Genomic DNA, 24,385 nt, shown 5'->3' on the forward strand with positions numbered 1-24,385 from the left:
AAGGTTGTTTGTTTCCCTGATTGTTCACTCAGTTCTCCCTCACGGCTGCGTGTCTCCTGGTGTGTAGTTGACCTCCTGTTTCTGCTACAGTTCAATTGTGTTTTTGTGAGCTCTCAGTGCCAAAGCTACTGTCTGAGTTTATCTGCTCTTCCGAGTCCTGCATCGTGGGTCCATTTTCCACATCCCACCCAGCCATACATACACAAGCAGCCACTGGCTGTGGCTGAGAGGAAAGGAGACAGCGTGGGGAGCTAAAGGACCACTCCAGGTGACGCGCACCCAGGTCTGATCAGCCTGTGGTGGGCCTGCCCCAGCAAGCAGGTGTATTGTGGTAAATGGCTGGAACACCCAAGGAGGCGGGGATACACAACTGATGATGTGTCATGCTGGAGTAAACATTGATAAGTGGTCATCAGCAAGCTCATCCCAGCCCATAAACACCGAGCTGAATCATTGCGACCGCAACATCTAGACCTCTGAACCATTCTGAACTAGCACACCCACTACAGAAGCACCCAGTCTGCCCATCCACTCACCAAAAAAGAAGACACCCGTATGTAAGTTGTGAGTTTATTGATGTGTATCCCCCTTGTAACCATAAATCTGTTTCCATTGGTGTCGATCAAAATGTTTTAAATCACTAATATGCATATTAGTCCCCAGTCCCCTCCCACAGTCAAGCAGGCAGTTACAAGATTGAAGCTGTTTGGGTGCATAGTGAGACAGTCACATACAGAGATACTGTCACAGGAAGAGGAACCGAAAATAGAAAACAAGAAAACAAACTCAAATATATATATCATATCATTTCATATAAGAACAATGCACACCACATGGAATCCTCTGGAAAAAAGCCATGATTGCAACATCAACTATACAGGCATACAAAGACAATACTAAGATAAAGAGAGAGAAAAGAGGATTCTAGGATTCAGTTTACTTGTTTGTGTCTAAGCGTAAAAATACACGAGTTGCTTTTTTTTTTTTTTTTTTTTTTTCAGAAACCAGTTCTCCAAGTCTCGACTTTCTGTGTGTCTCTGTCTGCCTGCACAGCCCTCCAGCTGCAAACGGTCCTCGGGCGGCTTTGATGCAGGGCCGGCCCAACGGTTCCCCGCTGCCCAAATCCCAAAATTTGTTATAGATTCCAATAAAATCACAGCAACAATTTTGTTACCGATCCAAATTATTGTTTAATAATGCACAATAATGCGCACTGCGGTGTACGGTGCCGTTTGTGCCTCTGGACCAGCCCTGCCTTCATCTGTCATACTGCTCTTTATGACCGGCAAAGCCAGCTTGAACGTGAATGAACCAAATTCATGTTTTTAAGGTAGCCCGACTTATAGTGTTTTTGCTTCAGATAGTGTGTGCAAAACTTAATAACCCCCCCCCCCCTTAAAAAATAACCCAAAAAAGTCTGTTTGTGGCATGTCACAGTTTATGTGACACTACATCAGAATTAAAGCCTAAAGGGAACCTGTGAGATACATAGCTTGGAAAATAGCTTCCATAATACATTCAACTATGTAGCACATGTCAATAAGTCATTTTTTAATCTACTGATTTATAGTTTCCCTACTGACAAAATATCTGTGTGGAATATCATCACATTCACTTATTAAGGGGTCTGGAGGTTGTGTGTGATGTGTTTGAGCTGGGGGGCCTGTGCACACCTTCCCCGAAGCTTTCTTATTGTGTGCCTGCAAACATTCATGACCACCAAGCTAAGCACCCTAAACCAACTCATAACCTCTACCCTGGGAAAAAAAGGTGGAATAAAAACATCTATTCTTATATATATTTCAATTGTATATGTATACAGTATTTTGTTATCATAACAAAGAACAGAAAGTAAATAATTCCTGATTTCATCTTTTTCTCAGTTGTTGTTTCACTAAAACATTTTAATTGGTACAAAGAACCTTCATATACAAGCAATCTATCGAGAGGAAAAAGAACAAAACATCAATTATTTTTGAGAATACCATCAGAAACGGCACCAATGACACTTTGCATGATGGGAAACAAAAGCATTGTGTCCAGTTAGCGTTTTAATGATGGCTACTCAAAAACAATGACATTTAATATGATTTGCATTTCAAAAAAAGAAAAATAATAAAAATAAAGAAATGTCTGAAGAAATGTTATACATCTTGATCTGAGAGAGATAAATCTGCAGAATCACATTTTCCATTAAGCAAACTGGCAGATACATCACCTTTAAAAAGAAACATGATCAAAAAGAGCTCTATAGTACAATAGTAGCAGTAGTAGAAGTAGTAGCATTACTGAAGGATTGTTTTGAACAAACCAGTAAATGGAGTTTGGATGTATGCAAATGATTTTAACAATAGCATCATGTTGGTCAGTAGTATGTTCCCCCTCTGCTGCCGTCCTCTTATCAGACTCCACAGCGCCCCCTTGTAGGCTCCGGTTAGATCTGCATCTGCTCCAGGTATTTGTAGGTGGGATTTTCGTAGCCGTGGTTCTGCATCTTGCTCAGGTGTCGTTCCTCTGGTGTCAGCATGGGGTCAACCTGCAAGACAGACAAGATCTCAGCATATAATAACTCTTCATGCTGCATGTGCCATTCATAAATGCTGCAGGGAGCAATAATCTAATTTGGCTAAATTAATTTACAACTCATACACTGTACAGCCAGAAATATTCACTCCTCTGCCTTCACACACACATGAACCTGAGTAACACCTCTGCAGCTATAACAGCTTCAGCTCTTCTGGGAAGTCTTTTCACAGGTTTAGGAGTGTTTATGGGAATTTCTGACCGTTCTTCCAGAAGCACATCTGTGAGGTCAGACACTGATGTTGGAGAGAAGGCCTGGCTCACAGTCTCTGCTCTAATCCATCCCAGAGGTGTTCTACCAGGCTGAGGTCAGGACTCTGTGTTTCTTATTAATAAATCATATTCAGTGATCTCTCCTTACTGAAATACTGAAATGCTTGGAATAAGAAGGACCACAGTCCATTACTGAGCGGTCATGTGCCCACAGTCTCCACACGCTGCTCCAAATAACAGGCGGCTTACCTCCACAATGCCGTGACTGATGGTGCCGTATTGCCTTTTCCTCAACAGCACCAGACTGATCACAATCACAGTTGCTATGGCCACTGCGATCACCAGCAAGCCAATCAGTGCACTGCTCCCGAAGCTGAAGTCTTCTCCCAGAGGGCGGTAGGACTCCTAACAGGGAGAGCGATTCAGGGGAAGACGGAGAGAGCAGTGAGGACACCATGCATGCAAACACAGCAGACCACACAGTAAAGTTATTTCCTGTTCATATACGTACAGCTCTTTATGGCATTTTTAGATAAAGCTTTAAAGTGGAGCGTTTCCTGACTTACTGAATCTTATTTTCATTATGACCAGTGATCATAACATTATTACATTTAGGGTACGGGGGCATCTTGTGCTAGCTGCTGCTTCTATAATATAACGCGTGGACACGTGAATGTGAGCACAGCATCTGGAAGCAGCTCTGAAGCTGCAGAGATTCCTCAGGCACTACTGCCGGCGCTCAGCTGTTTGCAGTGGTTGGTTTTTGGGTGAGTTTTGTAGGTCGTCCTCCCCTAAATCAATAAAATGGGATCCATAGCAACTTTGATATGAGGGGTAATTTGTTATCATGATCAGTAGTCATAATGGAAAGCTGTACAATCAGAGCTTAGGCCGATGTATGTAAGATTCCTTTCTAAAAACATAAGACAGTAAATTATTAACAAGAGGGAACTGGAATTAAATTAAACATAAATTAGAAAAATCATTTTCAGAGAGCAGCCTTCCTCAGAGTTGCTTTAAATGAGAAAATAAATGGACTGCAAAGGTGCGAGCTCCTGAAGCCACAGAGGGGACATCGGTCTTTGTTCGTTAGGACGTGACTGACTCGTGTGCACACACGCATGCCCGGCTCTGTGTGGAGGACTGTGTGATATCTTATACGCACACAACCACAGTCGCCTACGCTCGTCTTCACGATGTAACCTGACACATATGACACAAACTAATCATATGTGGACAGCCACTGGGAGGAGGGGGGGGGGGCACTGCTCATTCTCACACATAAACTGAGCACACCCAGTTTGTGTGGATTTACATTCATCATATGAATTGAGATTTTCACTGTGTACATTCAAATACATTCACATAACAAGCATGCACCCATGCAGAAATAACCAAAACATACGAGCCTGAACAAAATACTGTTTACACTGATAACGTGAGGGGTTTACGGGTCGTTGTTGTTGTTTTTAGTTTCTTTTTATTTACACAATCATCAGCTGCAGAACTGGTGTCTTTGCACACTCCCACACTCCCTCCTTCGTTCAGCTTCTCCCCGCTACTGATAACTACAGTTCCCCACAGAGCCCTTTGGAGGGTGCCGCTGTACTCACCAGCTCATCATCATGCATAACGCTGACTCTCTCTGCACTGTAAACCACTTCTTTAACATCCAGTGACTCATCAATCACCTGTCAACACAGACAGGGGAGCCCAGGTTACACTCACCACAGTGTGTGCGTGAGATCGGACATCGTGCACGATAGAGACAGAAAGAGAGAGGCGGGGGAGAGTGAGAGGGTGTGAATGTGCAACGCAGTAAACTGTTGAGGATTATCTGTGTTTGGGTGATGATGCATTTGGAGCGGTCTTGTTCGCACTGGAAGGAGAGAGGGAGGGGGGGTTGCAAACATCAACAACAGACTTTCTTCTAGGCACACAGTTAACAAGTCTCTCTAAGCAGACTGTCGGCCTCTCATTACCGAGAGCCCCAATCTGAAGAATGAGCGCTGTGAGTGGAGCGGGTGTGTTCAGGAGGCAGAAACTGAATCAGAGCAGTCCAGAGTGTGTTTGTCACAGAGCATCACGACAAACCAACACTTGCACATTTTTAACTTCAGATGGCTCCGCCTTAAAAAAAAAAAACAAGCATTCCCAAAAAGACACATGCATGCACTCCAAAAACCTGCAAGACTCACGTTAACACAGACACACACAAATACACAGCTTTGCAGTTGATGTTGGATTAGCATGCGAAACACGGCAAACGCACGCTGCCAAGCATAATTTGAAAATCCATGAGGAACACTGCTGAGTTTGGCAAAGGAAAGTAACCATGCAATGACTGCTGGACAGAGTGGATCTGAATGAGGGTCACCGGCAGGAGCCAAACACAGGCACGCAAACAGCTCGGTGTTAGTTAGCTGTAACTATGGCAACATAGTTACCGGAATAATCCGACTCATTAAATGCTGAACTTAAGAGAGCCGCGATGCGTACTCGTTAATTTGGCTCATCGGCACAATTGTATCGAGCTATGCTTGCTGTAAGGATATTTAAATCCTCCGGTGCTTTGCTTTAACAAGGCTTCTCTCAAGTCAGAAAGTTAAATATGCTCTGATGCACAAATACAAGCACAAACTGACAACAGAGCTCTTACCACATTCTCGCTGACCTTTGGTTTGCTGTTGATGATTCTCTCCTCAGCACCAATTAAACCGTCTAAGCCAGACATGGCGGACCCTGGAGGAGGTGAAGGAGCACCGTCAATAACAGCAGGACACCGCAAGCAAACAAGCAAACAGCGATGGCAGTACTGGTGGAGGATAGCTGCACACAAATATCAGGCTATTACACTTGCACCCATTGCATCAGCCTCCTTAGTTCACTGGTGACAACAAAGACCTTTCTTCCATGCAGCACAGTGTGAGCACTGTGAGCGTGACGCTGACCTTCTGCAGAGGCCCTCTCCGACTGCTGCTCTGCATTTATCTGAGATTTCTCTGTAAACATGCAGTGACTCACTAAATGAGACCCACTCAGTGACTGTGAGTACCCTGGCATTTTGCATCCTTCACATCACTGTGTCACTGCACTTGCATGTCACGCAGATAGTTTCATGATGGGGACAGACACATCAGAGGAAAGGTAGTGAGGGCAAAGTTCAGCATCGGTTTGTCACCTTCTGCAAGATGAAAAAACTGGAAAAATCATCACATTTATGAGCCTCACTCAGCAGAAGTGACGCCGCAGACTGACAGGGCAGGTTATCAGATTATACTGCACGCTGTGCACACACAGCACCATGGGCGTGGCCTCCATGAGAACAATGGGACCATTATATGCACAGATCTGATCAGTCCTCAAACAGTTTGCCTATTAGAAAAATCATCATTGAAGTCATTTATCAATAAACTGTGCCAAACGTTCACCTGGTCAAAATGTTTTTTTAATAACTGATTTGAGATCCAGGTATCTTTGTGTTTACAGGTTAAGTCCACATTAGGAAAAACCACATTCCTGATTGTGCTCTTAGAGGACAAACGAGCGCGTCGCACAACTCCTGTCAGGAAGAGGGACTCTGATGTGGGAAATGAGCGTGTGGGAGGTGAAATAATTAAGGTGCTCTGACAAATGCACTGAGGACAGGATGAACACACAAGAGCCTCTCTGGAGGAGGGGGGGGGGGGGGGGGGGGGGGGGGGGGGGTCTGTGACCTAGCGCTGCCTGACTTAGAAGCCACTCAATGTGCTATTTAGCATGAGGTGATAATCCTAGTATGACAGGAAGCACAAAAAGTAGCTGAGATCAAACAAAAAAAGTAGGAAATAAACAACCAGATGGTTTCTGATCAAACATAAATGGAAAGAATACCAAAAGGAAGCAGGAGAGTGGAATAAAAGAGTAGATGGGTATGGCTCGGGAGATGAGCGGGGGCAGAAAAACAAGATGCAACACAGGCACCAACCTTTCTTGAAGGCACGTGGGGAGTCTGATAGATCGCCTTGGCATTTGAAATGAGCAACAGAAAAAAGGAGGTCAGAAAGGGGGAGGAGAGAAGAGAAAAAAAACTCAGGTAAGAAGAGAACAGAAGAGAAACGGCAGGATTATCAAGCTGTGTTAACTGATCAGGAAGAGTTCAGCAGGGTAGAGTCCAAACAGAAACGTTACCGATAACTAAACTGCAGAAAGAGCCGTTTTAGAGCTGGCTCGCTCTGTCTAAGGCCTCTGGGCTGTTGGCTGCTATATTAAATGTTGCTTGGGGCTTTACTTGTAATTTGCCTTCCTTCTTGCTGGAAGCACTCCATCCATCGTGTTTCTCTCTGTGAGGGTTCAATCGTTTGCTTGGCACAAATGTAAAAAAAAAAAAAAGAATACGACCATAACTGCTTGTTTCTTTCTCCTTCTTTTGGCTGAAGCTCAGCAGCAGACCCTGAGGCTTTGTGACTTTTTAAAAAATCTTAGCAGTTCTGTGTTGATGGCTGAGCCAGAGGGAAACATGCTGGCACAGATAAGTCTGAGCCACGGACTCCACAGCACGTTTGCACGGCTCAAAACACAGAAACTGTACAACAGCTGTGCCATGCTTTGTCACCACTGCCCTTTAGAAAGACTTAAGGCCTATTGTTCTCACACAGCCACAGTGTTGTGTTCACGATGCTGCTCGTGACTGCGCCTGAGGCCGGAGATTCTCACCCTCTGGATCCGGACGGGACCCCAAGGACGTGACCTGGATGGGCCGGTAGGCTTTGCCCTCAGGCAGCGGGACCTCCACGCTCTCCTCTGATGACACGGTGACATCTGGCTGTGATTCGGAGATGGACGACAGGAACTGGTCCATGTCAGCTTTCTGCTCCTGGAGCAGCTCATCTGCAGAGAAGGACAGAGTAAGGGAGCAGGTACACGCTCACACCTGAAAGCCGGCGACATGGCAGCAGTTTCTAAAACGAGCTTCATCGATAATCCTTAGCTTACTTTTCCCAACAGCCAAAACTGCTGCAAGAAGCATCTGTTCCCACTTCTGCTAACTACCAATGATTATTTTTCTGAGGGCTATTTTTATGTGCAAATCTGCGCAGCTTCCAACAGAATGCTGCATGGTGAAAGCTGTGACCCAGTTCTGTCACTGTAACGTGCTGCATCACTGTACTCCTTTAACGGAGCTGAGGAGACACAAGAAAACATTTTAATGAGTGGACACTGTACCACTGGAGATGACTGCATCCCAACAGGTCTAATTGGAAAAATGAGGGGTTGTGAGTGGAGGCCGGATACACAGCTGCATGCATGTATGAAATTTTCCACCACAATTCAACCTTTTCTCTGCCTTAAATAACTGCAATGATAAAACCTCCCATCTATCTGTATTGACTTCTGTCTGGCACATTTCCACTGCTGTTTTCATCTCACTTCATTTTTATTACCCACAATCCTCCCAGCTGCCCGGGAACTTTCACCGAACACGACTCACCGATTTCATCCTGAATCTCTTCGGCCACGTACGGTACTTTATAGAGCAGAGACAGGCTCTGGTTCATCCTCTCCTCGATCACTCGCAGGTGGGTCATCACCTGGCGTTGGCAAAAACACACAGGGTGACACGTGACAAAAATATCCTTCTGTTTATTTCCAGTGAAACCGCTCCCCATCAGTGCCGGAAAAAATGTTTCCTCCCATTTAAGAAACATAATTTCATTCCATTTATAATTTTATAGGAAAGCAAAAAATCCATTAAAGGAAGGAGAAGGAGGATTATATTTCTGGATCATGACAAATGAGTTTAAATGGCTAATTTTACAGCCTTATTTCAATTACTGTAACATTAATAACAGAAAGAATTACCAACTATTAGTGTAACCAAAAAAAAAACGTATCCTAGAAAATCCGTCCTTAGTGCCTCTGGTTAACCTTTGAACCCAAACAGCATTTTCATGTTTGCAGATTTTCACAGAGAAGCTGCTCGAGCAGTGACATCATCATCATCATCATCATGTGAGGAAAAGGGAGGCACGATCATACCAAAGGGAGAATAATGACCACAGAGAGGAGACAAAGTTACAGCTACACGTGCTAAACTTTGATTTTGTGTTGTTTCCACTAAAAACAAACACAACATGGTTTTTCTATTAATCGGTGTGACTGAAACAGACTTTAGATTCTCCCCATACTGAATGAACCATTATAGAGTACAAACAGCTCTCTGTTCTCTGACCAGAATATTAATAAACTCATCAGAGCGCTGCTCCTGCGCACAGACTGAAGCAGAGCTGCGACAGAAACAGCAGCTTTCTGGAAGAGTGCATCTTTCCTGAGACGGATCCAGACCCGTTCACAGCCAGCTGACTTGCAAACATAAAACAAGTTGCCACATGTAATATTCAAATCAGCCTCGAAGCCGCGAGCGGCTCTGACAGGATCTGCAGCCCGTCAGCCTCAGTGATCACCACCATCTCAGTGCTGCAGGAATGAAAGTTGTTTGATGGAAAAAATAAAACTGTTGTGTATCCAGAAACATTTCCAGTTGCTATCACTATTTCTATAAACAACATCATGTTTAGAGAGGAAAAATATTTCAATATTCTTGCTGCCAGAATGTTTGGCAGGAAATAAAAAGCTGACCAGCTCTTGGCAGGTAAGCCGTATTTATTTCTCACTTTGATGATTGACGGTTTTAATCTTCCAGCATGTGGCTGCAGTGCACCAGAGCCAGCAACAGATGGCGATAATGCTCCTTTCCCCATTAAAGGGGCTCTGCAGCCACAGTGGCACCTTCCTGTCCGCGGCTTTGAAGCAATCCTCGTTAAGACCAATACGTGTCCCCGTGTTGGAAAATGTTATTTGGATGCATCGAGCATCCTCAGCAGAGTCGGACAGGTGAGGCTGAAGCTGAGAACGAGTCTAGGGTGACAGAAGATCTGGGCTTGGCAAACAAACATCACACGGCACAGCATAGATCAGTTTCTCCTCACTGAGCACAGAGGTTCACCATCTGCCAGATCCAAATATTTATCCTAATACGAGATTTTTCCCCTCCTCTTTACTATGTTGTTTCATCCATCTGCTGTGTGATCAGTAATGTGGAGGATAACTATAAATGGTGTTGAAGGGCACTGACACACACAGGCGGGTACATCTAATAGAGGAGCTTCCAGCCAAATCCCCGTGCAGCCGCTCAGAGTCCAGCATTACACAAGACCTGCGCAATGTTAATCTTCGGCTGAGGCTTAAGTGAATGAAGCACTCGCCCTCCCTCCATCAGACAAGCCTACTCACTCCTCCTGGGCTTCAGCTGAGAGGAGCACACACTCTTTCTACCTCCTACACACTTACAAACAGGGCAGAAAGGAGCAGGCTGAGACATCATTATCCCTGCCCTGTCTGAGCAGGAACGGGAGTGTGTGATCTCACATCAGCTCGGCATGAGCTCTCACATTTATTGACAGTCTAATACGTTACATCTTCAATGTCAAAACTAGCTGCAGGGACCAATTAAGAAAACTGAACTATATAAATGCAAAACATTAATCCAATTAATTCTAGAATTAAAAAAAAAGATAAACATTTCCTGGATCAAGTTTCCATAATGTGGGGATTTTATGTCGGTACCTGTGGGCCCCGGCATCAGGTATTAGTCATGATTCTCAGGAAAACCCACTGACCTGTGACTTCATCTGCGCGGCCTTCTCGGGATCGACGGCCAGAACGTGCTGGTAGTGGCGGATGGTGTGCTGGCGGTCCTTGTTCTCGGCACGCACGTACCTTCTCAGGGCTTGCAGGATGCGGTGGGGCTGCGGGGAGATCGGGCGGGGTGGTTAGCTGTGCTGGATGGAACAATATGGCCTCATAACCATTTCTGTGCAATACGGACGGTTTAATGACCAAATATTCCTGTTTCGTGAGAGAGTGAGTGACATGACGGCAATTTCATTTGTGACGGGATATAGTTTGGTTGTTGTCCTTTCTAAAAGAGAAAGTAATGACCGATATTTATTCTGCTGCATTTTTCAGATTCCAGTTTAAGACGCCGATCTTCATCCTTTAAACACGACGTGTTAGACCGAACATGAAATCTTCTGCAGCCCCTGCAGAGAAACGCTGCAGATCATTACAACTCTGGAGGTGCAACAAAAGCTGTTTTTAAATCTGGCAGCGTCCTGAAACTTGAAATGAGACCAAATAAAGATATTTAACCAATTCCCTTTTTGGTGGCTAGAAGGCGGCCGGCACCTTTTTGCCAAACTGTGTGCTGGCAAAAGCATCAAAACACTATTAGATAAAAGGAAATAAAAATAGCACAACACAAGGATTACAGCTGTGGGTTCAGATGTGCTTGACTTTGTGCTGATGGGGGATTTGCGGATGTGTTTTTATGGGCGCAGGAATCCATTCTCCTCATTGTAGGCTGGCAGAGGGTCTTTTGACAGGATACGGGTATTAAAATGCGCTCCGACAGAAACATGCGTGTGCGTTCGTTTTCAAATCGACTGTGGATGAGAGAAGAAACGAACAGATGGAGAAAGGTGAGGATGTACATGATGCTTTGAGAGGCAGGTGTGTGCCATTTACCCTGGGGGGGTCAGCCTGCAGGGCGGCAAGGTAGTTCTCCAGAGCCAGACGGCGCCGGTCATTCAGCATGGCCTCCACCCGGGCGAGGTGAGTCTCCACCAGCTGTTGCTTCTCACTGGCTGCTTCCTCCTCCAGGGACTCCACCATACCTTGGAAGTGCTATAAACAAGTTCAACATCTTACATGTGTATCTGCACTCGGCTGTATGGCGCTCTTTCAGTTTCTATTAACAGAAAAACAAAAGTCTCAGTTTCACTTATGTCGCCTTCCAGGCTCGTCGAGGGATTCAGGGACTCATTTAGAAGTTTTCCCGTTCAGACAATGTCCTCATTTATCCTTGGAGTGATAAAGATAGACCAGCCAGGGAGCGGGGATCTTTAATGGGACAGGGACTGAGGGACCCAAGGTCTGTAAGGCATCATCTCTCATTCAAACACAGGGACAAAGGGGGGGCACGGGAAAGGGTCGATGTCTCACCTGGATCAATGTCTGCCGCTCAGCCTTGGGCAGGTTCTTGGCCTGGCGATCCGCCTCCTCCCACTCTTTCCTTACCTGGAGAGACAAAGGCACAGCGAGGGGAGGGAATGGTGTGGAGATAAATGCCACAGAGCTAAGAAACACATCAAGTATGACTTTGCTCCTCTTCCTCCTAAAAATATTTGTTTTTTTCCCCCGCTCCTCTGTTATTTAATAACTTTTTCAATCTAACTGCAAACGATGCAACAACAGCACAAAAGCCGAACCGTCTTTACTGATAGAGATCCGTCCAGTACATCCACGGATCACAGATAACTGCAGCCGAGTGGAAAAACTCTCAATCCCGCCTCTCAGGAATCCCGATCCTGGCTGCTTGACTCACCCTCTCCATACGGTTGCGGTGTCTGATCTCCAGCTGCTCCTTGGCTCTCTGGAAGCGACTGTGCTCCTTGTCATCAGCGGGGGTTTCAAAGTAGATGTCCACATCATCGGTGGGCTGAGGAGTCGGGGGCACGGCTGCAAATTCAGACACAGATGGTGAGAGGTGAGGGCTGCAAACTGAACGGCGGACAGACTGACACAGAAGCAGAGAGACGGGCTATCAGACCAGCTGATCCTGGCAGATACAGGTAGGCAGCAAGACAGGCAGACAGACAGGCAGGCGGACAGACAACTGGGCACAGAGAGAAAGAGTCGAAAGGCGAACGCAGACTGAAGTTGGACCCGAATCCTCACAGAAACACTCCTCTCACTGGCGTCCCTCCACCCTTAGTCTGATAAATTTAAGGGAATCTGACAGTCTTTCCATTTCACTTCCTTTCATCTTCCCATCGGCTTCCTGCTGACAGGTCGTGTCTCCGACACTAATAGAAATATCTCCGTATTTGACAAGTGGGTCACGGGGGGTGAGGCCGGAGGGCTCTGTTCTATACAGTCACGCAATCCTCCTCCTCATATCACTGCAGCCTGCAAAAACAGGCCTGCTTCAGGCCGGCAAACAGGAAGAGACCTCAACAGCAAAAAAGAAAAAGAAAGGGAGGCACGGGTTAAAAACAAGCCTCAACTCCTAATCGACACCTGCAGCTTCAGCTCCTAAAAACATTTTTTAATGCAAATGAAAAATCCAGTTGGTTACGACCATGAACTGTGCCTAACCTGATGAAAAGTGAATCACTGGAGGAGGAAAAAAAAGTGGCTACTGGCTGACATGAGCTAATAAAAATAGCAGCGGCGCTCTGTGATCAGGAAATCCAGGTTAGTGACAGACACACAGAAACTGAGGAGCAAACACGAAGCGTCCGAGCAGAGGAGAGACGAACACTAATGAAGGGAAAGCAGGAATGATTTTTCTTTATTAAAATGTAATTAAAATTGGAAGATTTTCTCTTTTAATGCTACAGAGAACTAAGATCTGACAGTCGGCCTTTTAGAGGCAGCAGACCGAAGAAAATAAAATCAAATCTAATGTGATTTCTTCCTGTTCGATGCTGCTAACAGAAAATCGAGCAGAGCCGGCGATGAACCTGCCATATGCCGTCTTATCAAACAGAGCACTTCATAGTAAAAGAGTGAATGAAAGTGACTTTATGCTCAGTGATACAGACACACAACCTGATGGATTAATGCTTCATGGATCAGTTAAATCCCAAATGAAATCAGACTTAAACAGATTTATGTTTGCAGCATGATGATCGTGTTGCGTTCGCTGAAATAATGAATCAGTTAAAATGATCCCAAGTTTAAGACATCAGTGGGAAAATGAAGCAGAATGCATTCAGATGTGACTGCTGTGGAGGAGATGTCATGGAAACAGGTGGAGCAGTGAGAGCTGAAGGCTGCAGAACAGCTGCTCTGTTTACTAAATCTATATTATCCTCAAGAGCTTCCAGCAGTGAGTCTGCAGCAAAGACACAAACAGATAAAGAGAGAGGGGGGCGGGGTCAAAGCGGCCTCTGTCATGTGGCACTTACTCAGGCGTTTGCACACGGCCATGCAGTACTCCTCTGAGTCGAAATTGTTGCGGTTGCCGGCACAGCCGCCGTATATGAAGCGCACGCACTTCCTCTGGCTCATGTCGAAGTGCCAGCGGGGCATGGAGGCCCGACAGGGGCCGGTCTCAGCCTCCAGGGTGCACACCGCTGCCAGGGGACAGCTCGTTAGGTCAACCGGCCATTTTGTGGAGCAGCCTCAACTCCAAACACTCAGAAAACTACAGAAACTAGATTAACAACACGATGCTGGACTTCTATGAGAATAAGGCAGGGTGATATGTCCCTTTGGTCTGATAAAAGAAGAACAGTACATCACAGTATCTGCTTTGAGCTCAACTTATCTAATTACAGACTGCTGGAGATTTAGGTATAACTGGATACAGCTGAAAGGTTGCAGAGGTTTGATTATATTTAAGAGGTGGGCAGTGGCAAGTGCCTATAAAGGGAGAAATGGATGATGGGAGGGGGTGTGAAAGCATTTAAAAGCACATTACAAACCTTTCACTTCTTGTAAAGTCTTGTCCTCGTCCTGATTATCAAACATTTTACTCTCTTTCTTCTCAACCTCATCCTCCTTGTCAGCATCCTCGTCCTCATAGACGTAGTGGTACTCCTCCTCATCCTCCTCCTCCTCATCTTCAGCTTCATCTACCGGCTCCTCCTTCTGTGTGGGCTGCTCATCAGCTGCTGTCTCACTGATGAGGGAAGAAGTGTAAGCCATTGAAAGGAGCGATTTATCAAAAGACACCGAGCAGCTGCCACGGATCAGTGTCACAGATCTTTCATTCATCCAGACGCCCGGTTATATCCGCCCTTTGCAACGCGCCGGATAGTATGCTTGCAATGTTTTTTTATATTTATTTAGCACCAAATCACAACAAACAGTCGCCTTAAGGTGCTTTGTATTGTAGGTAAAGACCCTACAATCATAAGGACCCCCTGTGAGCAGCACTTGGTGACAGTGGGAAGGAAAAACTCCCTTTAACAGGAAGAAACCTCCAGCAGAACCAGGCTCAGGGAGGGGGGGTCATCTGCTGAGGGGGGGGGGGGGGGGGGATTAATAATAACTAATGATTAAATGCACAGTGGAGTATAAACAGAGTAAATAAGGTGAATGAAAAGAAACAGTGCATTATGGGAACCCCCCAGCAGCCTAGACCTATAGCAGCATAACTAAGGGAGGGTTCAGGGTCACCTGATCCAGCCCTAACTATAAGCTTGATCATAAAGGAAAGTTTTAAGCCTAATCTTAAAAATAGAGAGGGTGTCTGTCTCCCGAATCCAAGCTGGGAGCTGGTTCCACAGAAGAGGCGCCTGAAAGCTGAAGGCTCTGCCTCCCATTCTACTCTGAAGTATCCGAGGAACCACAAGTAAGCCAGCAGTCTGAGAGAGAAGTGCTCTGTTGGGGTGATATGGTACTATGAAGTCTTTGAGATAAGATGGTGCCTGATTATTCAAGACCTTGTAGGTGAGGAGAAGGATTTTAAATTCTATTCTAGATTTAACAGGGAGCCAATGAAGAGAAGCCAATATGGGAGAAATCTGCTCTCTCTTTCTAGTCCCTGTCAGTACTCTAGCTGCAGCATTTTGGATCAGCTGAAGGCTTTTCAGGGAGCTTTTAGGACAGCCTGATAATAATGAATTTCATGAACACAACCACATGCAGCCACACGGCGTTGCACTCCACCTTCACAAACGCTCACCTGTCCTCTACAGCCTCCTCCTCGTCCAGGTCCATCTCATCAATCTCCTCATCCTCTATCTCTTCATCTTCATCATCCTCCTGGGAGGGCAGGGAAGGTTGGGTCGACTCAGTGCGAGAAGGGGGGCAGCACACGTATTCGGTGCCGTGGAACTTATCGATGTCACAGGGCAGCAGCATGCCGTAGCTGTGCAGCACCATGGAGCTCTTGCCACAGGCCTGAGGGGGCAAAAGAAAAGAGCAGCCGGCACAGGGTCAGACACTCTTTCAATTTATCAATGTTGACTTTGACGAAGCGATATTTGCTTAACTTTTATTCATCGAGACGATGTTCAAAGACCTCGACATCAACGATACTCTTGCCTGATAAGGGAGTACGTGAGGTATGGAAGGAGGAACGTGGAACATCTATCTACAGAGCCTCAGGGCACAAACACGAGGGTCGGGGCAAATATGAAGGCCAAGACCTCCTTTTTCATGCACTCAGCACTGTTTACTAATGCAGACACATTTAAAAATAACAGATGATTTTGAGATTACACTTCAGCAGATACACTCCCTCTGCAGCCCCTCCCAGTGACTGTTTAAGATGATGCAACCAAAGCTCATTCAAACTATACTAAAAATGGAAACCAGAAATCTGCTCGCTTTCCTGCAGATCGATCGATACAGATTAGAGCGGAGAACACTGTGAGATACGGATCTAGGTAGAAAAATAATTGAGAAGTACAGAAAGTATTTTTTTTTTTCATATTAGTCATACTTACAAATTTCAGATATGTAAGATATTAATATTAAATATCAGGTGTGACAACAAAGAAATCAGGAAGGAGGCAAATTTTAATGTTTTAATCAGAATCATTGATCCTTAATTTCCCCACTGTTGGTACCAAACATCATTCATTTGATTCAGACTTCAGATGCAGTGCAGAGGACCGGGTTTATCCACAGCCAGCTCCTCATACTGACTGAGTGATAAATACACTATGCTTTCAAAGTCTTGCACTCCTATTTTTCAGCACTGAGAATGAGTTCACTCTAATTGATGGCTGCTGAGAAACTCCAGTGAAGCAGTGGTGGATTAGCTGCCCTGTCTAAGAGCATCTCAGTGGCAGGTGGTGAGGGAGAGAGGCTGTTTTTGAAGCCTTTTTCTTACTCGCCTTTTTCCTCTTCGTGCTCAGATGTAACATCTTTGTTACCGGTTGTTTCTGGACGCCCTACAATCTCAGGCTGAAGATGATACTCGGGCTTTGGCCTTTTTATTTTGTTGTTGGGAAAGAGTAGGAGTGAAGCAGCATAAGGCGAGGAGCGCCATGATGGGCTCTGTGAGCTGCTGCTTGCTGTCGTGGTCAGAGTGGCCCCCACGGGGGTGGCTCTGGAGCAGCTCTGTGGGATTAGCTGCATTACAGCCACAACACTAATCTGATTAGGAGCTGAAATGTGAGGACTCCCCATTCGCCTGTGATCAGAGGACCTCGGAGACGCTCAGAGACAGGTGGAAGGATATTAGAGCGAAAATACTGGCAAGTAATAAAAGTATGACCGCTGTGAGAGGAAGAAGGGACTTAAAATTTGGCTCCTGTAATCTCTAAGTTAAGTTAAAGCTAACAATGTCCTGTTCCCACAGGAAACGCCACCTCCCAGCACTTCCTAGGAGGTCATTCCTTCCTTACCTCTTTGGCCACACCGTGCCACTGCTGATAGCTGACGCACATGTCCATACGCTCCTTATGGAAGAACTTGCATTTTTCAGGAACCAGAAGGACGTCACTGACAAACTCGCCCACTGCAACAGAAAATCACATGGACCAATATGCCCGTTAGTCACAGCAGCGATCGGTCCAGAAAAAGCCTAATCACTGCCGAACAGCACTGCCAGGCTCTGAAAAAAAAAAGCACACAGTGGGACTAAAAAGGAATAGATGATGAGCAAAAAAAGGGGGGCAAGACTGAATAATTCATAGCTGTCACAGTGGTCCTATACGTTTGATTCCAGGGGTGTAACAGAGGGCATCTGAAGCCTGAACACCTGTAGCTGCCCCAGAACCTGTGAGGGATTCAGCTCCTTCCTGCATCTGTTACCCATCTGCAATCAAAACGGCTAAATCAGCTTTCACACTGTGACTCTTCTGAGGCAGTCCAACCTCTTCCTGCAAGTAAATGACATCATGTGCTTGATGAATTCAATTCAGCAATGTTTTATTCATAGAGCGAGCTGACAGAAAGCAGATCTGGGAGAAATAAATGGCTTGAGAGGGTTCTGGTGAATTCCTATGAATAGATTTAAGATGGGGAAAAAAACATGTGCATCTGAGAAAATGACGCAGGGGTCATAAGAATGATTAAAAAGGACAGCAACTGCTGATATGCTGGCAGGGTGACAAGGTGCTCAGGTAGAAACGCTGCTGCCAGAAACAGATGGAGCGCCGGGCAGGGAGCGAGAAAGAGGGCGCGATGAATAGAAGGTTTAGAGCAAAGCCCAGGCAGAGAGCAGGGTGGCTGAAGAGTGGGCGGGCTGAAAACACACAAATGAGGGCCTGGAGGTTTCACGGCGAGGGCTGGGAGCTGTCCTGTAACTGCTCATTTAGCGGTTTGCCCTGAACTCGGCCCCGAGGCAGAGCTGCTGGAGCGCAGGCGAGGCGGGGCGGGCGGGCAGAGGGTGGAAAGGCAGTGTTTGGGAAAATGAGAGGGTTGGATAGGAAGAGGAGACAGCCTGAAATAGCAGAGGGCTCAGCAGCTGTTTCTCATCCCTGCCTGGGCGGTACAGTAACCCCCACCCCGCCCCCCAGACCCGTGCCTGCTTTGGACCCATCAATGGTTAAAGGTAACCACAAGTCCTGTACTTACACCAATTAATACAGAATGCAGAATGCATTTAACATTTTAACTGTCATCTGGATTTCAAGGACAACATGATGGTGTGTGTGTGTGTGTGCGTCTGTGTGTGTCTGTCATTCAACAGTTTATACTCTTTCCTCCCATCACTGTTCTTCTACCATATTTTATTTCTCAGCTCATGTCCCATATTTTTGCCAAATGTTGTTTCTTTGCAGTCTCGCAGTAGAAACGAGCTCTGCTGTGACTCTGCAGAGCGCTACAGGAGAACAGCCCAGTCCAATAATATAACAGAAACATTTAAAGTGGCCATTCTGCATGATTACTGCTTTCATTTTTATGGATGGACTGATATTTCTGCAAATAAAACTCTGAGCATGACATTTGTTCACTTTGTAGGAGAATCATTCTGACATTATTTTATTGCTGCTAATGATTTAATGTTCTTCCACTCGGCTAACTTCGCCCTCCGTTGCAGAGAGACGGGAGACGCTGAGACAGCTCACGGATGAGCAGGACTCCCCGTAACGCTCAGCTCCACGTATTCTCCACCGGATGCAAAGCGATTCGTTCACTTACGCTTTCATTTCTGTCTCGTCCGCTCACCCTCAGAGGCGTCTCTGGCTGTGAGGTGGAGCGGGCTTCGAGCAGATGCTGTATGTAGTCACACTGCAGTGGGTGATGGATGATAGTGTTTGGTGAGCAGCTGCGTCTTGCTCGCTGTGCATTAAGCTGAGTTTGTGTAGTTGCAAGTGTGTGCATAAGAGCACATCCTCTTCTCTCTGTGACCTCCTCTCTACCTGCTCTGTTCATCCACTTTTCCTTTAGCCTGCCATCTATCAGATGCCCTTGCTAACACTGTCAAACTGACTAACACTGACTGGAAGGTGGTGGATCGAGCACCATCCAGATCTGCTTGTCAAGTTCACGGCTATTGTGTTTCAAGGACTCTGGAGATGAGGTCATTAGTTTCAGTGACATCTGTCACAGTATAACACACATCTATGTAATCATTACATTTAGGATGAACTTTGGAATAAATAAAAATATGCAAAGGAAATCGGTGTTTGTACCATAACAATGTTTTTTCATCCTTTCACAGACAGCAGATGTTAAGTTTATATATTTATATATTTTAATAACACAGTAATGCGCCTGCTGTTTTGCCGTATATCTAGTTTAATATCACGTGTGCTTTGATTTTGTGGCTAACCTTTCATTTACATTTGGATGGTGCTGTTAAAGTGGAGGGAAGAAGCATGGAACCATCTAACTGCTGGTTTCATGCAGAAAATGAAATGTTGTGTTTGTGATAACATAAATTCGTCCTTCTGACTCTGCAAATCATTTGTGGAGCGCTAAAGGAATCCTAACAGACTGCGCCAGGTTTTCACGGGCGCGTTCACAACTGCACGACTCAGCATCTGTTACGACAACAGAACTTGTCATTGTGTGCGCTGCCCTTTGTTCAATCAGCAGACTCAGTCAACAGGAAAAGTGAAGCATGTGTATGAATGTTATGCAGTTCTGTGCGTTTCCCTGAAAAGTCTGTGAGGCCCGAAATATCTTAAAAAGGCTTCGATATGCCTAAAATAAACAGACACCTACCAACACCAGCAGAGTTTAAGTCCTCTGAGCTGTGAAACTGAGACGTAAAGTTGTCTCAATAAATCCGTTTTTTCCAACAATCTGCAGTCTGAATTTTCCCGCAAATTCCAACAATAACCACAGTTTAAGGTGTGCACGTCTGCACTGTTCTCACCGTTCGAATCAAACAAGTCCCTAAAATAATCCCGACCCCTCTGACAAAGACATCATGCTGCAGGATTAGAGCACACGGAGCAAAACTCGCATTCATTTGCAGAGCCTTTGTTTGAGGACAGGAAACATGGAGGGATTGTGGCTCTGAGCCTTTGCATGGAAAGATGGACGACAGCACGGCCCATCTCTCTCCTTTTACACTGAGCCCCTTCCTTAGCGCATGCATTATTCATATAAACCTATTAAGTTGACATGGGTGCAGGTCTAGGCCTTTTAATCAAATCCTTCCAGCTAAAGCCCACCTCCCTTTGGAGCGTTTCATTCCTTTTTGAATCTAGTATAATTAAAGTACACTGACAAATAAAAGGCGGAACCTCTGATGTCCATATTCCTCTTCAACATTATGCAGACCTCGCAAACAATGAATAATTTAAAAGCACTTGTTATTGCATTTGATATGATAGAGAGGCCTGACAAGTAACGGACTGCAGCACAGTGCAGTAGCAGAAGCACGGCGTGTCATGTAGCATATGATCCGAGCCCTCCAACTAATCCCCCTAACATGCTCCATTACATAATTAAGCAGAAACCCTCTGAACAGCCTCCTTCTCACCAACACCTTATGTTTATCTCTCCTCCTCCATCTGCCTCCTCTGCTTTCTCAGTTCACTCTCCTCATTTGGAGCCCAGCAGAGCAGCAGAGCCGGCTCTGTAAATTGATAGGGCATGAGTGCACACACCTTTAACAATGATGACAGAAAACGTGCAAGGACGAGCAATGAACCTTTAATTATTCTAGAGCAGGAAATGAATCTGGCCTAATGAAATGGCAGTCGTGCCTCTGCCGCTGAAAGGTTTCGGGTGCAACAGTCGGCCTGCAGATGAGAGCAGGCCACGGTGAAACTCTGGAAAACGATTCTGCCTGTGGATCTCTCATCTGTATTCCTGCCTCAGCCACTCTGGATGTGTGTTTGCTGTCCCATGGATTTTCCCAAAACCTCCTCTCTGCCTTTGCCAAAAATGCTCTTGAATGGTAGCCTATTTCACAGTCCAGTGCAACTGCTAATGGCTTTTTTATCCCGGAAAGCGGCACAACTCAATCAGCAAGAGGCTTTTGGACAGAGGAAGGATGCCGGAAAGTGTTAGCAGCATGAAGGAAGATGTTTTTGGGGTTTTTTCCCTGACACGGCCGGACAAATACAGGGAGAAGCTTCGTTTTAAGACTCCACACTTCTGTCTCACTGCAGTCCTCAGAGGCAGCAGCAGCGTGCTGTGTTTTTGTAAGTCAGGGGCCACAGAGGCATGTGGCCTGCATAGTCTGGGGCTATAGCTGACATTTAATAAGGCAGAATATAGCCATGTTGCCACTGCTGATTCCAGTGATTCTGCAGGAGATGGAGGAGAGAGAGCGCTGTCTATGACAGCGGGCGAATGGAGTAATAAAGCAGGCCTCCTCACAGACCCTCTCTTGCTGACCCTGTGTGTCTGTATGAGTTTATGGCCACTGTCTGAGGGGGGGAAATAAGATTGTGCTTTATTGCTCAACAAGCCTCCCCAGCAATAAAAGGCTCATGCCCATAAGCCATCCTTTCTGAGACACATTAGCTCCCATCCAGCCTGGATCTGCTCAATCTGCAGCTCAAGGCCAGAATTAGTCAACTGAATCAGACTCCAATATTGCTCCATGTCACCTCTGCCCATGGCTAAGATGCATCAGACTCTAATCTCTCTACCCTGATGGATAACACAGAGGACGGGGAAATGAAGAACATCCAGATTTGAAGGGTCATTTACCATCTAAGCGGTTTCTTCCGACCCTCGAACCACTCACAAGTGCACAAGCTTACCTAAGCATTTGTAAGGCACTACAATATGGGTGTGCCCTTTGCACACTTTCTTCTCCTTCTTGCACCAGTTCTCAATGCGGATGGGCTGGTTGGCTTCCACCACGTTTGTGATTTGGAGCTCTGGATACATCTGCAGGAAGAAGAAGACACCGATAAATATTAAATACTAGGAGTGTGAGTGTGTGTGTGTGTGTGTTTGTCAGAGAGAGGTGCGATAAGTGGAGCTTCAGTAGGATCCTTTAATCCACACTTTATACTCTCTAGATGCCATCTGTTCATCCGTGAAAGAGCATATGATTTACACTTTCCCCAAATGCCAACAAAATGTCATCGGCAAACGCAACTGAAGCTTTTGAGATAGGCTGCTGGAAAATGTACAGGCCTGCTTTTTTTCTTGGACGGCTGCATAATAAACCATGACACAGTTTCCAGCAGCCTCCTGGGTGAGGAGGTGCAGAGGGAGGACCGAGTAAATACGAGTGAGGAGATCCATGTTGTGATAAAACTTTGTTTTAGGGGCTGCTTCAGAAAATGACAGTCACCAGATGTGGTCATTTAAAAGCCACCCAGCGCAGTGTAAATGACACCTTAAAGCCTCTGGAGGGACAAATGACAGTGAAACGAAACCTGACTTTCCTCAGTGCACATTAGTCTGTAATACTGCTCACTGAAGTGTCCTCAGCAAACCAGGAATTACACCTTTGTTATTTTATTGGTAACTTACTGTGAAACTAAGCCAGCTTCTCTGAGCAGATCCTATTTTCATGAGCCAGAAGCAGGTTAGCTGAGTTTAGCCAAAAAGGCTGAAAAATCTGCCTGGAAGCGCCTCAAAGTTCCCTAATTAAACACGATGTCTTCTTTTCTGATGGGTTTGAGCCTCTCATCTAACTCTCCACGAGACAGCAAACAGGCGTGTGTCCAACAAAAGGATTCTTTTCACTTAATTCTCAGTCAATTAGTATATTAGTACATTTCCTGACACATCAATAAGCTGTTAAATGGAGCACAGAGCTGGAATAACAGTAGACTGCAGGTTTAGCCATGACACACGTGCCAACCAAAGGCTCCAAGACTCCACTGGACACAATGAAGCTTTTACATTTAGACACAAATAAAATGTGACAAAGGTTTTGCATCACCAGGTTATTGTTACAGAAGGAATTAAACAGCATAATAATCTAAAACACAGGGTCGAGGCCTCGTCCCCTCTGCTTCAGCAGGACGCTGACTCTGGCTGTTCAAAAACAGCGATGGAGACCTGAAGTTAACATTTCTCTGTTGCTGCGGCACAAAACGGGACTAAACGACACCTTAACGACTGAATTACTGCAGAAGTCATCCTCACAGTTACTTCAGTGTTCAGATCAAGATTGTTTAACGTGACCACTCAAAGACTTTAACAAATTAAGCTCGTCCAGTACGTTAACTTCCCCGAATTTTAATTATAATTCAAATGAAAAGACTAAATACGTGTTATAAATAAATATGCCGCTCTGGCAGCTTAATTAAGAGGTAACAGGAAAGATTACTGCAGAACAGAATAACTGCTTTATCTTGATGATCTAGAGCTGATCATCATTCAAAGACAAAAGTGTTACAGAAATTAAATGTGATTATTTTCATAGCCATATAAAAAGGTAGCAGCATCAGCCTCTCTGGTCTCTGGTCGTCTGATTTAATGAACCGTGAGAGTCCATGAGGCTGCCGGGATAAAGGCGCGCGTGTGTGTGTGTGTGTGTCACAGTGTCTTACCTCCTGGCAGTACTGCAGCACACTTTCTTTGGTTCCCACACAGCTCTTAGTCCCGGACGGGTCGGGCTCCCAGCGGCCGGTCTGAATGTTGATGTGCATGTTGAGCTTACCACAGAACATCGCCACCTGCGGCTCGGCCACGGCAAACCCTGTGCCTGCGTTGGCTGCCAGTGCCTGCAGAAGGACAAGGGGGGAAACGGGGGTTAAAACACTCGGTTACTGTAAAAGGTGGGAATACACCGGCTGACAGTCTGCCTGCCCCGCTTCCATATCTCAGTACAACACAGTACAACAGCACTCTGTACTGTGGAGTCTGCTCGGATGAAGCAGGTCCAGCTTATGTACTGTAATATAGTCGTGCACGTCTTGGCTGCTGCAGCAGCTCCCCGCTGCAGTGCTGGGAGAGCAGAGGGATTCAGACAGCAGACAAATTAATTGCACCTGGGGAATATTTGGCAGGGTGGATGGTTAAACAAGTGGAGGTTTGATTGGATTTGTGCACAACGTTTTTGGCTCTGATGCGCACCGAGTAACTAAGAGGCTTCACAGGGAGAAAAAACTGCAGTCCGTCACGCCTCGGAAACCAGGACATTCCTAGTTGAAGGCGGAGCTTTGATTGTCGGGTCCTCCTGGGACCAAACAAAGCAGAGATCATTTAT

The 24,385-nt window shown here is 45.7% G+C and overlaps 1 protein-coding gene across 9 annotated transcripts in view; it reads right to left on the reverse strand.

Annotated features, from left to right (window-relative positions):
- Positions 1-939: 939 nt before the first annotated feature.
- The window catches only part of aplp2 (amyloid beta (A4) precursor-like protein 2), a 49,096-nt gene continuing 25,650 nt past the window's right edge, over positions 940-24,385 (reverse strand). The window contains exons 2-18 of one of the 9 annotated variants that reach the window (XM_030745085.1): positions 23,727-23,900; positions 21,975-22,104; positions 17,205-17,317; positions 15,533-15,750; positions 14,328-14,524; positions 13,809-13,976; positions 12,221-12,354; positions 11,839-11,913; positions 11,362-11,520; positions 10,455-10,583; positions 8,267-8,366; positions 7,492-7,665; positions 6,764-6,799; positions 5,471-5,538; positions 4,410-4,487; positions 3,046-3,201; positions 940-2,536 (exon numbers count right to left, since the gene is read on the reverse strand). In XM_030745085.1, coding sequence (XP_030600945.1) covers positions 2,435-2,536; positions 3,046-3,201; positions 4,410-4,487; positions 5,471-5,538; positions 6,764-6,799; positions 7,492-7,665; positions 8,267-8,366; positions 10,455-10,583; positions 11,362-11,520; positions 11,839-11,913; positions 12,221-12,354; positions 13,809-13,976; positions 14,328-14,524; positions 15,533-15,750; positions 17,205-17,317; positions 21,975-22,104; positions 23,727-23,900 — 2,211 coding nt within the window. In that variant the 3' untranslated portion in view covers positions 940-2,434. Of the gene's footprint in view, positions 2,537-3,045; positions 3,202-4,409; positions 4,488-5,455; positions 5,539-6,763; positions 6,800-7,491; positions 7,666-8,266; positions 8,367-10,454; positions 10,584-11,361; positions 11,521-11,838; positions 11,914-12,220; positions 12,355-13,808; positions 13,977-14,327; positions 14,525-15,532; positions 15,751-17,204; positions 17,318-21,974; positions 22,105-23,726; positions 23,901-24,385 lie in introns of all 9 variants that reach the window. The other 8 variants (XM_030745084.1, XM_030745092.1, XM_030745087.1 and 5 more) reach the window with 8 other exon arrangements.

The sequence above is a fragment of the Archocentrus centrarchus genome, chromosome 13, assembly GCF_007364275.1.
Source record: "Archocentrus centrarchus isolate MPI-CPG fArcCen1 chromosome 13, fArcCen1, whole genome shotgun sequence".
In the NCBI taxonomy this organism is placed as follows: Eukaryota; Metazoa; Chordata; class Actinopteri; order Cichliformes; family Cichlidae; genus Archocentrus; species Archocentrus centrarchus.